The sequence below is a fragment of the Chroicocephalus ridibundus genome, chromosome 1 (assembly GCF_963924245.1).
Source record: "Chroicocephalus ridibundus chromosome 1, bChrRid1.1, whole genome shotgun sequence".
NCBI lineage: Eukaryota > Metazoa > Chordata > Aves > Charadriiformes > Laridae > Chroicocephalus > Chroicocephalus ridibundus.
Genome location: NC_086284.1, coordinates 182646767 through 182659523, shown reverse-complemented (window position 1 = coordinate 182659523; position 12757 = coordinate 182646767). Strand labels below are relative to the sequence as shown.

General features: G+C 40.1%; 1 protein-coding gene across 12 annotated transcripts in view; it reads right to left on the bottom strand.

Annotated features, from left to right (window-relative positions):
• Positions 1–12757, bottom strand: part of GRIP1 (glutamate receptor interacting protein 1) — a 336350-nt gene that overhangs the window by 44068 nt on the left and 279525 nt on the right. For 6 of the 12 annotated variants that reach the window (XM_063323006.1, XM_063323011.1, XM_063323003.1 and 3 more), the window contains 4 exons: positions 8349–8496; positions 6567–6736; positions 1654–1809; positions 818–973 (listed from right to left, as the gene is read on the bottom strand). In XM_063323006.1, the coding sequence (XP_063179076.1) occupies positions 818–973; positions 1654–1809; positions 6567–6736; positions 8349–8496 (630 nt within the window). The remainder of the gene's footprint in view (positions 1–817; positions 974–1653; positions 1810–6566; positions 6737–8348; positions 8497–12757) is intronic. The other 6 variants (XM_063323008.1, XM_063323014.1, XM_063323009.1 and 3 more) reach the window with 4 other exon arrangements.

Below are 12757 nucleotides of genomic sequence, written 5' to 3'. Positions count from 1 at the left end.
GCGCAGTTTTTCCAGAGTAGACCTGTGAGCATTAGTAGCCAGACCAGATGATTTACAGAGCAGCTCTCACCTCCCTGCTCTATAGGAACTGAGCTGCTGAGGATCACAGGAAGACGGACAAGCCAAAAGGAGAGGCGGCACTTACATGGAGTCTGGGAAACAACATGCTGATACAGCCGTACTTTCTCCGGCCCAGCGAATACTTCACAATACACAAAGTGGAACAGACTGAAATGTATCAGCCCTGGCTTGGGAAATTACTGACGCACGGGAAATTCATGCTTTGAATCCCAGAGAGCGGACAGAAACAAGCCTATTTAGTCTTCACTGTTATTTGTCGCTGTTTCTCACAAAAATAATTGTACAGCTTGTGGTGTACGGGTAAACATTAAAACCACCTAGGAGGTACTGTGGCAAACTCTTCTCCTTCTGTAATGTGATAGCTGAGCTTACCAGCAATCTGGTTTTGACTATTCAGCTACAAATTTTATTCCCTGATGAAAACGGAAAGAGTTGAAAAAGGAATTTGAAAATCACATTAGTAATGGTATGACAAAACCTTGCAAGATTGTCTGAAGAAAACATTGCTTTAAATATTTCAGATGAAACAGTTAAGCTGTATGGCCTCTACTCATCTCATATTAGTGTTGGGACAAACGTTTTTATGCTGATGTTTCCGTATGTCTAACAGAACTCCATTTTTTTTCTCTTCTGCCTAATATATATGTTAATTAAGGTACTTTGTACCTTTTTTCTGTATCTTCCCCCTCCTCCACCCATTCACTGCACATTTTGAGCAAATGCTGTTACCACCTACAGGAGCTTTTGAAGTCCTTCTTTTTCATCCTCCGCCTCATCATTGTCCCACGCGGGCTGGTGGAGTAGAGGCTGCGAGGTAAGGTCCCCATGTTCAGGGAACTCAGGCTGTATGCACTCATGGAGGTAGGAGAGAAGGATGAAGACACCAAAGCTGCTGTAAGAAATCAAACACTTGGCATACAGCACTCAGTCTTCAAGGAAGAGTGCGGCACATGCCTGTAAACTCGTCAATGGATAAAACAATGTGTATGATGCACAGGAATGGCTTGTGCATTTCCAATAACAAAGACATTAAACCACACAGGTGACCCTAGGTAAAAATATAGCCAGCATTTCATGAAAATACCTGCTGGAAGCTAACAATGATACTGTAGATACAAAAAGTACATTCATAATAGACAACTTATTTTAGGCGAAGCATGTTAAATTAAATTTTTTAACACATATTCATGAACCAATGCAGATCAATATGTCTAGATACGCTGTCTAGCTACGTCTAGGTAATTTCTGACAAAATATTTGTAAACAACGCTTTGCATTCAAAAACTATGCTTTATATACACTAGTCAAATCTAATGGTCTACTCATATAGCAGAAGAGCTGATTCATTCAGAATTTTGAAGCCTTTTCCCGTCTATAAATGTTGCCTTGTTAAAGAAAGGAAAAGGTATAAAATGTCAGAAATAACCTTGGCATGGCTATGAAAAAGTGCAGCATCCATAAAACTGAAAGAGTTTTAGTGCCTGAAATGGGAAAATATGAGTGAAAGAAGAGGGGAGGGAGGAGGAGGAAGAAAAGGAGAATATGTCAGCAGGAAAAAGCATGGAACATTACGAAGGCTTTTTTGAGGAGGCGTTTTCTGGAATTTCAAGGCCGGCATCCTGCAATGGTCAGGGTGGTAGGTGTTATAATGGTGGTAGGTGAGGAGGCTGCTGTGGCTGTTGGCACACGAATCCCAGGTAAGTTGCCTGTTGCTTCTTTGAACGTTCACTGCCCACATGAACGGATGATGGAAAATCAGAAAACAAAAGGACCAGAAAAGAGGGAAAAGTAACTGACTTGCAGAACCAAAAAGAAAAAAAAAATCCAAAAATGAAAATAAATTGAAAATAAAATAAAATGAAATAATAAATAACCTGGTCTTGTCTTCTTACCAGGGGGTGCTAACTTGAGGAACAGAAATAATATTTTTTCTCAGAATAAATGCTTCTGATTGTTTTTGTTTGTTTGCTTGTTTCCTTGTATTTATTTTTAAAAAGATTAGTACTGAATCAATTTCTAATCTCACTCTGGCTTTAGGAGCTAATACTGCAAACTTCCTTAGAAAATACTTATACATATGACCATTAACTGAAGGTAAGTAAGTCTCTGCTTGCATTCATCTACATTAAAAAGATCAACCAGATACTATACACAGCACTGCCTAGAATGGAGATGTTTACTTGCCAGTCATTTCAATTTACTGCATTGACATTTTAATTTTGCCACCATCTATTGTTGGTATTACACTATTCTGTGCAGTAAATGACTTCCTGGGCCAGGAGCAGAAAAACTCTATCCTGAAGCCTGGTTAATAAAGAGTTCTTATTGATTAGTTGAATGTGCTATTTAATGTTGAGGTTTTTTTTAAACTTGATCTTCAAATCTTTAAAATGATTCTTTTCTAGATGAAATTTGAGGCCATATTTGATTGCTGATTCTACATACGTGGAGTCTGAGATATGCCAAAAGTGAAGGCCAGTATTTACCAAGAGAACAGGAAGCATTTAAGTTGATGCGTCAAATATTAAAAGAACATGACTGAAGTCACCCCTCATTAAATATAGTCTATTCATCATTTAATTCAGAGTAGATGTATCCTTACTGAACCATAGAGGAAAACTTCAAACTGGGAAATAGTCACTGAATTTTTTGTCTTAAAAACACCGAGGGATTCACCCGTTGTATGAAACGATAAGTTACAATCTTTGGCCTATGAACTGTATTACCTGTGTCTTTATCCTACCTGCTATATCTATAATGGCTGCAGACACATATGACCCCATGCTGAACTTTAACAGTAGCCAAAAATCTCGACTATTTAGGTTGGACTCACACCTTGCATTCACATCTTACACCACGAGACAAAATAAGGGGGAAAAGGGCAGCCGCCACAACAAACCCTGCGCAGTGCCAGAAGGAAAGCTATCCTTCTGTTTCACTTCATATTACAGGAACAACGATCCGCCAGTTGTCTGAATGTATTAACCTTCCTCTGACTTAAAAGCAATGCCTGTCACTACAACAAGGAGTGCACACCCTGGAAGGGGGAGGAAAAGGAGAGTGCAGGGGCCCACCATGTCCCTGCGGCCTTGTGAGGCATTTGGGACTCTGGCAGCCCCAGCACTGCCAGGCCTGGTGTCCTGGTTTCAGCGACACAGGACTAATTTCTCTTCTAATGCTTGGCAGAACTGCACTTTTAGAAGACTCTAGTGTCTGAATTTGTGAAAATATTTACTTTATAGCCAGCTATGCCAAGTGGGATTCGAGGTCTCAGTGTTTTCGAGCCTTGCCAGGTGCAGGGATGAGGAGCAGCGAGACCTGGGCACTTGACCCAAGCTGGCCAACAGGATTATTTCATACCATGAATGTCACATTCAACATAAATTAGAAGGTTTGCTGCGTAGTGCTCTCTCTCCCTTAATGGTGGCGGTCCCGAGCACTTCTTGCCCGGGTGCCAGACCCTAAGCCCTTCCCTTCCTCCCGTAGCCGTAACACTCGCAGTGTCCGACATTTGCTGTCCACTGCTGGGAGTGCACAGCTTCCTGCTGATAGAATTGGCTGAGTATAATCCTTGTATAGTTTATATTGGTATATTGGGATCAATATTGGTTCTTTAGTATAATTAATGTTAATTATTTAGTCTTATCCTATTTAATCTATTTATATTTCAACCCTCGTGTCTCCTTGTTTTCCTCGATTCCCCTTCCTGGGTGGGGAGGGATCACCGGGAGATAGAATAGTTGCCTAAATGACAATAAATTGTTGTGGGTTTCTCAAACCATAACACCTGGCCCTGCACCCCAGGTCGGGGAGCTCTGGGCCTGCGTCCCTCCCTGAGAGCACCCCCACTGTGCCCTGACAAAAGAATTAATTTTATTTTTTCCCCTCAATGGGTAACAAAGGTGAGGGTGGGGCGCGACACCAGCAGCAGCAGGAGTACTTGCCACCAGCCAGCCTGCACCTCAGGGTACGTCACCCGCTTTTGGAACCTTTGGCACTTTGGAAAATCTCACATCAGCCAGACAAGTCCCAGAAACAGCAGCAGTAGCCTGATATGGCTACGTGCATCTTGCAGACTTATCATTATATTCTCAGATGAAACCGTCTCTTTGATTACGGGCACAGAGAGCAAGATTTCCAAACTTTAACTATGGTGTAAAAATTAAAATCTGATAAGACCAATGTGACCAGGTGGATTTTCATTATTTTCAAGTTGCTGTGAGCCTTGTTTAATTAAAAAGACTGCTTCCAGCAGGAAATTATCTGGTAGTCTTTGATTTTTTTTTTTAATGTTTTATTTTCACGCTGAGAGTAGAGATAAAAATGTCCTACAAAGTGGGAAGGTACACAAATTCAGTTTGCTCAGCTTCTAGAAGGATAATCCCAATTCAACAAAAGTTCTGTAAAAGAAAATCCTATCGTGTGTAGCCGTAGTATATTTAGCAGTAATTTGAGCTATTCCAACCCAGGGTTGTGTACCGTGAACATAAAACTAATGGGGCAGCAAGAGAAATAAGTATTTGCAGCACAGTGTACATGAAAAAAACCTGGAAAAAAAATCTGATCTTTTATAGTGCTCTCCATTTCATTTTAGGGCTAAAATTTCAATTTATTTTATATACTGACTATCTTGCCCATTTTTAATTCTTAACATGTTCCCGTGAGACCAACAACTGAGCTCAACAGATACAGCCCTAATGACTCAGCTTATCCTAGACACATAAAGGGAGCTTTTCAAACTCTGCAGCGTCTAGGCCATACCACACCTGCTGAAAGGTTGTTTCCAAGAGGGTACTTGCTCCCATAAAGCATGTTACATCTTGAATCAGTCATGATATTGGCATAGCACCACCTGGTGAGGGCCTGGGAAGGAAGGGCTGTAAACATTCTAGTTATTCTGCCTTGCTAAAGAAAACAACTTTTATTACCTCAGGGAGATTTCTCCCCAAAAGATGTGCTTATCTAGCTTTTCCAGATCCCCTTGATATAATTTTGTAACGGCCAGTTCTTAACTCTGGCATGGTGAAAGCGTGCCTTTTTCTAAGGATCTACACTGCGTGAAGGTGACTAGCACATTAACAGCATTAATTTGTTTTAAATGTTGGTTAAGAAACCAACTGCTTGAAGTAATACAATCATCACACAAATCTTTGGGCCTGGTACTCATCTTCCCAAAAGAAACACTCCTCAAAGGTTCTTTAACCAGCCAAAAATTGATTGTGTGACATCTTTGCTTTAAAAAAAAAAAGATCTGTTTGCAACGTACTGTCATAACTGAAAAGAATGGATATACATTGCAAAATTTGGTCTCCATCTCATTTTGCTTCTGCAGTATCACTCCTTGCTCCCTTACCCCTCTAACTGGCTTAAGTAGAAAGGGAAAAGAGGTGCAGCTGAATAATGGAAGAACATGGTATCACAAGGGTTACTCTTTTTCACCCTCATCTTGGAGAAACTAGGGTCTCCTCGGCCACTAGTTCAATATTCACCACTCTGACAAACTGACTAAAGCATCACTTACCCAGGGACAGCCTGGATCTTAGAAAGATGTCAAAGAACATGTAACATTTCTGACATTTCTAGACCTCAGAAATCTTGTCTTGGTCTAACAGGGACAGAAGCACAGTATCAGAGGGTCAGAAAATGGTACCGCTGGTTCATGCTGCAACACGGGTACCTCCTCTCTGTGTATTTGATAACCCTTGTTACTTCTTTGACATCCACCAACATGCAATACTTTGGACTGAATTTATGAATACTGTGAATTAGCCACTTTCTCAGGATTAGTTAGAAGACAAGACAGGCAGCCCCCATCTTCAAATACTAAGACATTTTATATATATTTGATTTGAAAATGGAAAGCCATTCTCTTCAAGCATGTTGGTATGAAATAAATATCGCGTGGAAAAAGGGCTAGGATCTAGAGAGCTGTTTCCAAACAAACCTTTTTCACAAATACTGACAATGAACCCATGAAGCAATCTCAGAAATACTTCAAAAGGTGATGGCAATAAACAGTAATGCTACTAACATGAGAAAATACATTGGGGTTGGTTTTTTTGAGGTATTTTAGGGGAGAACAGGTGTTACTAACGAAGTGGTCATAACAGACTATCAAGTTGAGGCTGTGGTCCTTCCTCCCCCTCTAAATTTAAGAAGCAATTCAGAGATTAATTTACTGAAGTACCTAGTTGCCCCCTCAAAGATTGCAGTAGTAGAGTCCACAGGTGTCTTTATGTACATCTACAAGTGTGCAGAGCCATTTCTCAGTAAAACATTTCCCTCTCTGTCCACAGGAATCTCAGAGGGTACTTAAGGCTGAGAAAACACAGAGCTGCTCAGAAACTGCAGAAGCATAACCTGGGGAGCTGAAACAACATTTACAGACATAACTGCCGCCGATAGCTTTCTTGACCGTTCAGCAAGGGCAGGCAAAGTAAAAGACAGAAAAAGAAAGGAGTATTCGGTGCTACAAATCTTCTTACCGTGCTCTGGGCCTTTCAGCGCTAGCCGTGTCTGGTGGTGAGGAAGGATCTCAAGTTTGACGTTATCCGCTGCATTAGCCAAAAATTGTGTTGCTTCTGCCAGTGTACAGTACTCCATGCTGGTGCCGTCAATGGACAGAATATGGTCTCCTACATGTAATGCACCACATCTACATAAAAGGGGAAAAACTCGGTATGATCAGGTATGCTCTTTGCTTGGAAAATGAGTTTTACTGCCTTCAAACTGGTCATGACAACTATGAGCGTGTTCTTTTTTTTCGAGAGAGATTTGTGTTTTGTAGGCATTGTCACTGGTCAGACTTTATATCTATTAGTACAAACCTTAAAAACAATTCAGTTAATACAGTATATGCCAAGACATCACTCACAGAACTGGAATGGGGTATCTGACTATAAAAATATGCGTGAATGGCAGCAGAATAAAATGAGAAGAGCTTAAGGAGACTCAAATAACTTGGTCACATATCCCTCACACAAGCACCCAGTTCATCATTTTTTCAGTTATAGTTCAAACATTTATTAGTACAAAAGCTGTAAATGATGATGAAAATATGCAGTAGTCAAACAAATAATGAAACCAGGGCTAGCATGGTGACTTCAGGAGTGGGGTGGGGAGGGGGGCTATCTGCTAAATCTCGCTGCACTCAAGAGACTGGCTACTGGATGAGTTGAGAAATGCAAACACAGCAGTCAGCATCCCGACGTACCAGTCAAGTGGACAGCTCCTTTAATTGGTTACCCCCTGCGAAATGGGAAAAAACAGAGGGAGAAAATTAAAGCATCCTGCACCATTGAACTGGAGAACACCCCTGGATCAATGGCCGTCACTCTCAAAATTTCTACTGTAGGGAAAAGCCCACAGAGGAGCTGTAGACTCACTGCTACAAGTGGGTGCTACCAAAAGCACCGTTGTCAAAGAGGAGTTACAAGGTAGGGTGACTGGGGACATGCAGGAGGAATTTGCTGCTGAAACGTAATATTTAAGGATTTTTTAGATAGAGATATGTATATAGAAATATACTGTATATGTATAAACACATACACACACACACACACGCGCACACACCCCAGAAAAGATCCCACAGCTCTGTTAACAGAGGCTTAGACCACTGGGGAGAACTACCTATCATTTTTAAAATGGTCTAAATGGTTTTATTTAAAGGCTTAAATGAAGTGAAGAAATTACTGCAAAATAACTCCAAGATACAGAAGCCAGTCTTCCTAATACCTCAGTCATATTCTAAAATATCAATAAAAAAAAATCCAGACACAAGGAGTTCTATTTCACTGTGCCACAAGAATGAGTGATATATTCTAAAAGAACACTTCAAGGTTGCAAAGCCTCGAAATTTACTTCCCTTGACAGCTGTTCCATATCGTATGCTTACTTTAAGAATTCCAGTGGGTTATTTATTTTTTTAAAATACTAATCTCTGCTGCAGCATTACATTTCTTAGAGCAGACCTCTCAACTTCTGTGTTGCATAGTGCAAGCAGACAGTCGCACATCACATAGGAGCTGGCTTATGTCATTGAATATTATGTGAATGAGCTGAAGAACGTGGTGCCCTGGAAGCCTTAAACTCAGCAGTATGGAACAACAAGCCAACAAAGCGCTAATTTTAAGACCTAACAACCTTGAGAGACATCTGTTTCAGTGAAAGTCATCAAAAATGTAAGGGTTTCTTTAAAACCAAACGAAACAAAAGTAGAAATCAAATGGATGTATGGACCTGCAGTGTCAGCCCTCTGTCACACTCACCTGTCTGCAATACTCGCAGATTTGATTTTGTCTATGACAATGACCTGTTTGTTGCAGCACATCGAGGTAGTTAGTGCAACCCCAAGAGCAGCACCAGGAGTTTTGGCAACTTCAACCAGCAGTGGCCCAGACGCTGTTGCTACTGAATCTGTTAAAATTAGACAACAAAATATCAGTATTATACCAACATGGTCCTTCCGCCATTTTCATATTTTGTCACATAAAATCTCCATTGCTATTCTATTTCTCTAACCAGGTAACACACCACATAAATAAATTCTGGAATAGCATCAGTTTAGGTGTTCTTAATGTCGAAACCAACAAAAGCAAGAGGGCGTTTGTGAATCTGGGATGTCGAGAAGCTTCTGAATGTTGCGGAATCAGAGATGGACCAGGTTAGGGAACAAGGATGTGTAAGCGAATCGTTCTCTTGCACAACTAAGCTAAAAATCATCTGGAATGTAAAAACAGGCATGCTGAAGAAACAGAATTAATAAAAAAAGTAGAAAATTATCTGAAAAAAATACGAACTGAAGTGAATAGGTCAGAGAAGGATGCTAAATTGATTTTCAGAAAAGAAGGGGAAGGTCTGTGGACAACAGCTATAATAATTAAATGAAGAAGGTGAAGCAAGGGTGTACCAGAAATCCTTCACAAAAAGAAAGGACAATTTAGGAGAAAATGGAGAAAGTGCAGGAGGCACGACAGCTAGATATAGTAGGAGTTAAAGCAAAATGCATGTAAGAATGTTCAGAAGATTCTTGTAATATCCTGTCACTGGATAAAGTACTGCCATGCAACAGGGCACAGAGAGTAAATGACCAACACTGAAACAAGAAAGCACAGAAGCAGGAGGCAGCAACAGTCATGACTGATGACTATGGAGAGGAACTATGCCCAAGAGAGACAAGTGCGAGACAGAACAAAGAAAAAAGACAGCAGGCTGCTTCCTAAATGCCAAAACAAAGCAGGCAGTGATAAGGGTGAACTACATTCTGGAGACTGCCTGCGAACTTCTACTAACCGATACCTATCAATCAACAACTGACCTCAGTGGAGTAAGATACAGTAAGCAGAGATGTCATTTAAGCACACAGAAAGACTAAGACAAAAAAATTGATATCAGAAGCCTTTGGAGGTGCTTACAATCAGAATAAGCCAAAAATGAATAAGAAAGCACTTATGCTGGAGCAAAGTTACCAAATATCCTGCTAGCAAACAAGAGAGATTCATATTCACAGAACACTGGAGCCTGCCGTAAGAATACTAGGAAAATGTTCAACTGAGATGTCCCTCAGAAGTCCCTGAGATTGACGCTGTAAAAACACTGCAGCTGGGCTTCAAAGTATGGAGAAGATAGATATAAGATATGCCATTCAGTCTTAAATCTAGAAAATTAGTCCAAAACATAATTCTGACACAGAAGAGAAAGACTGTATGTAAAACAGTGTATTATCGTAGAAAACTAACAAGCTATATGACGGTACAAGAAACTGAATGAGAGCTTGATTAACTAACACTCAGCTAAGGTGCTATTCCTAGAAAGTAATGTAGGTAAAGTGAATACAGAAATGAAGTGAAAAAGATGCTTTTATGGAATAACACACAATAGCAGTAAAGCATCAGTTAATTGTTATAGACCACTTTTTTTCCCCCCACAACTTGAAATAATTTTTATATTCTTGTTGTCTTTTTTCCAATTAGAAACCTGCGGGTTTGAAAGTGCCCATTCAATCTGAGTGATTAGTTTTTGTGCCCAACTGGGACTGATTTTTAAAAGCTGAACTTCCACAGGCACTACCAAAATAAGCTGCTCCACAAATCTGAACCAAACTTGAAATTGTGATCCAAAAGAAGAGAGTCCACCCAGCAGTATTCCTGTCTGGAGCTTCAGGCACTGAATAGCCTTAATCCTGGATGAACTGCCCTCAGCAGCTACCTGTCTTTCTCTAGTAACTAAAGAACGAAGTTATGGCAATCAAACCCCTGTCTTAGATGCCTTGGTTAAGGGTCTAAGTAAGGTAGGATTCACGCAGTGACTTGCATACAGCCAAATAAGCGCATGCAGTAGAGGAGAATTTAAGAATTGCCAAATGCCATTCCTGTGCTGGGAAACAATTATTTTCTTCTTGAATATCCCAGTGGATTCTGGAGCTACAAACAAGCTCGCACTTACAAACGTATGGGAAGAAGACTCAAACAACGTTTGTCATCAGTACCGTGACAAAGGTTTGAACTCACATTGATACAGAAAATGGCAAAGCTCAACTTGTTATTGGCCTATCGCAAGTTCTTTCTGTAACTATTGCCTTGAGGAAAGGAGAAGAAACTAAATGCAAATATCCGTTGAGGATGAGTAAATCTTTCAAGATGCCGCTCCAGAGTTGCTTGAGAAATGCACGATCAGCTTATGCCCTAGTGTTATTTCCCAGGTGCCCGCTGAAATGCACAGGGAAGGCAAACCAAGGCAGCCAGGATGAATAAATAAGATAACTACATTAGAGGAACCAGAAGAGAAGAAATGGAGTGTGCCTAACTGTGGAAAATAAACACAAGGAAGAGAAATCAGAAGCAATAATCAAGCACACATTCCCTGACAGAGAAGGATTAGTTTATCATGTTGAAGTAAAGCATGGATATGAAAAATGAATCATACAGGTATAAATAATTCATGTGTGAAGATGTTTCAGTCATTAAGATATTTACACTGTGACTGAAGCACTTACAAACGATGCTGATTTATTGGCTATGTAATTACATAAGATATACTGATGAATGTTTGCATGAAAAACGCTCTAGATTTTTGATTTTGTTAATAATTTTCCTCACTTTTGAGCACTGCATCTCAATCAGTACAAGAGGCTTGATTAAAATCTCCCAGAGGAAGAAGCATGGCTTTCCGCATGCTAATACATTTCTTCAGCTAGATACCAGCATACCTTTTTTATTTGACAGCTTAAATCATCGGCAACAAGGGTTATTATTCTGAATATACTTTTACGATATGTAAATATACAATATGATATATAAAAACTTTTGGATAAAATAAGCAGTGTTACCACCCTTCCTCACCTCAAAAGATAATCACAAATGATTCTGAAATCGGGGAAAAAAAAACATCAGCCCAACAAAGTGATCACATTACATGTGTTTACTTATGTCCTTGCAAATGTATGTATCTACTAATCCTTACCTATCCTCATGGCTTGTCAAATCCAGTTTAACAACTGGTGGATGGTGGAGAACAGAAAACCTCTTTAGGATTCCCAGAGTGGGGAAGCCAAGAAGTGAGCTGCTTGTATTAGGCAGCAGAGGATGTACATGTGAAACAGCAGCGCGACACCACCCAAACCATGACATACCTCTAAATGCCCTAAAAAGGGAAAACCTTCAGTCATAGCTCGCAATCAACAATGACATTAAATCCACAGGAAGCCAAACTTTACTAGTTTATGATGTTTGGTTTTTTTTCCTTTTTTTTTTTTTTCCCCTTTTCAAAGCCTTCTTGTACTTAAAGCTGGGAAGCGCTGCTCTACTGTGAGTTTGTTCCTGTAGGAAGACTGAGCTCTGTTGCTGATCTTTGTGCTCTGCAGCTTATCACTTCTCTAACTGGAAGGTTTTGGGTGCTTTCTTATTTTTTTTTAGAAGTCATGGCAACACAAGGTGCAAATAATTTTTTTGAGCAGCTTAAAAGAGGCAGACAAGGAGGCAGGATGTCAAAACAGATTTTGACCTTTAGAGCCAGCTGAACCAACTGAAACACACAGCTCCACAAGACTGCTATTGATCTTGCCTGGATGCTGCTGTATCTTCTAGCAATGATGTGAGTGACAAACAAGTGGATACCTAACTATCTCATCGAGCTTCTTCTCTATTAGATGTCCACAGGCTAACAATTTTTTCACCTTAAATTTGTATATAGCAGGTCCATGTAGTCTTCTCTGGTGTCTTGTTGTGACTCTCTGACTGTAAGCAGTAAAAAAAAAAAAGGCAAGTCTACGTCTACGCTGGTTCAGATGAGTAAATAAATACATAGCTCCTCAAGCTTTGCAGTTCTCCCAATGCAAAGTTTTAATGCTTTTGTAGCAATGCATTCACAGATGTAAATATGTCTCACTCCTGTCAAACTAGCAGCCAGTATTTCACAGAAATAATTTTTCTTGTTCAAAAAAAGTGTACTCTCCGGCTCCTCACATCTTTCTTTGTTCCCTTCATGCAAAATCTTTGCAGCCCACAGAGAGCAAGTAGAACAATCCCTCAGGTAGGAGCTTTCTTTTGTCCATTCAGTTCTTGTCAGCACACCCAATTAATTATCTTCTCTCTCTTTTTCTGTAATCCTAATTTTTATACCCAGTACCTGTGTGCCTCATGCTCAGACTAGTCAAGAAAGCATAATTAGAAAGTTAATT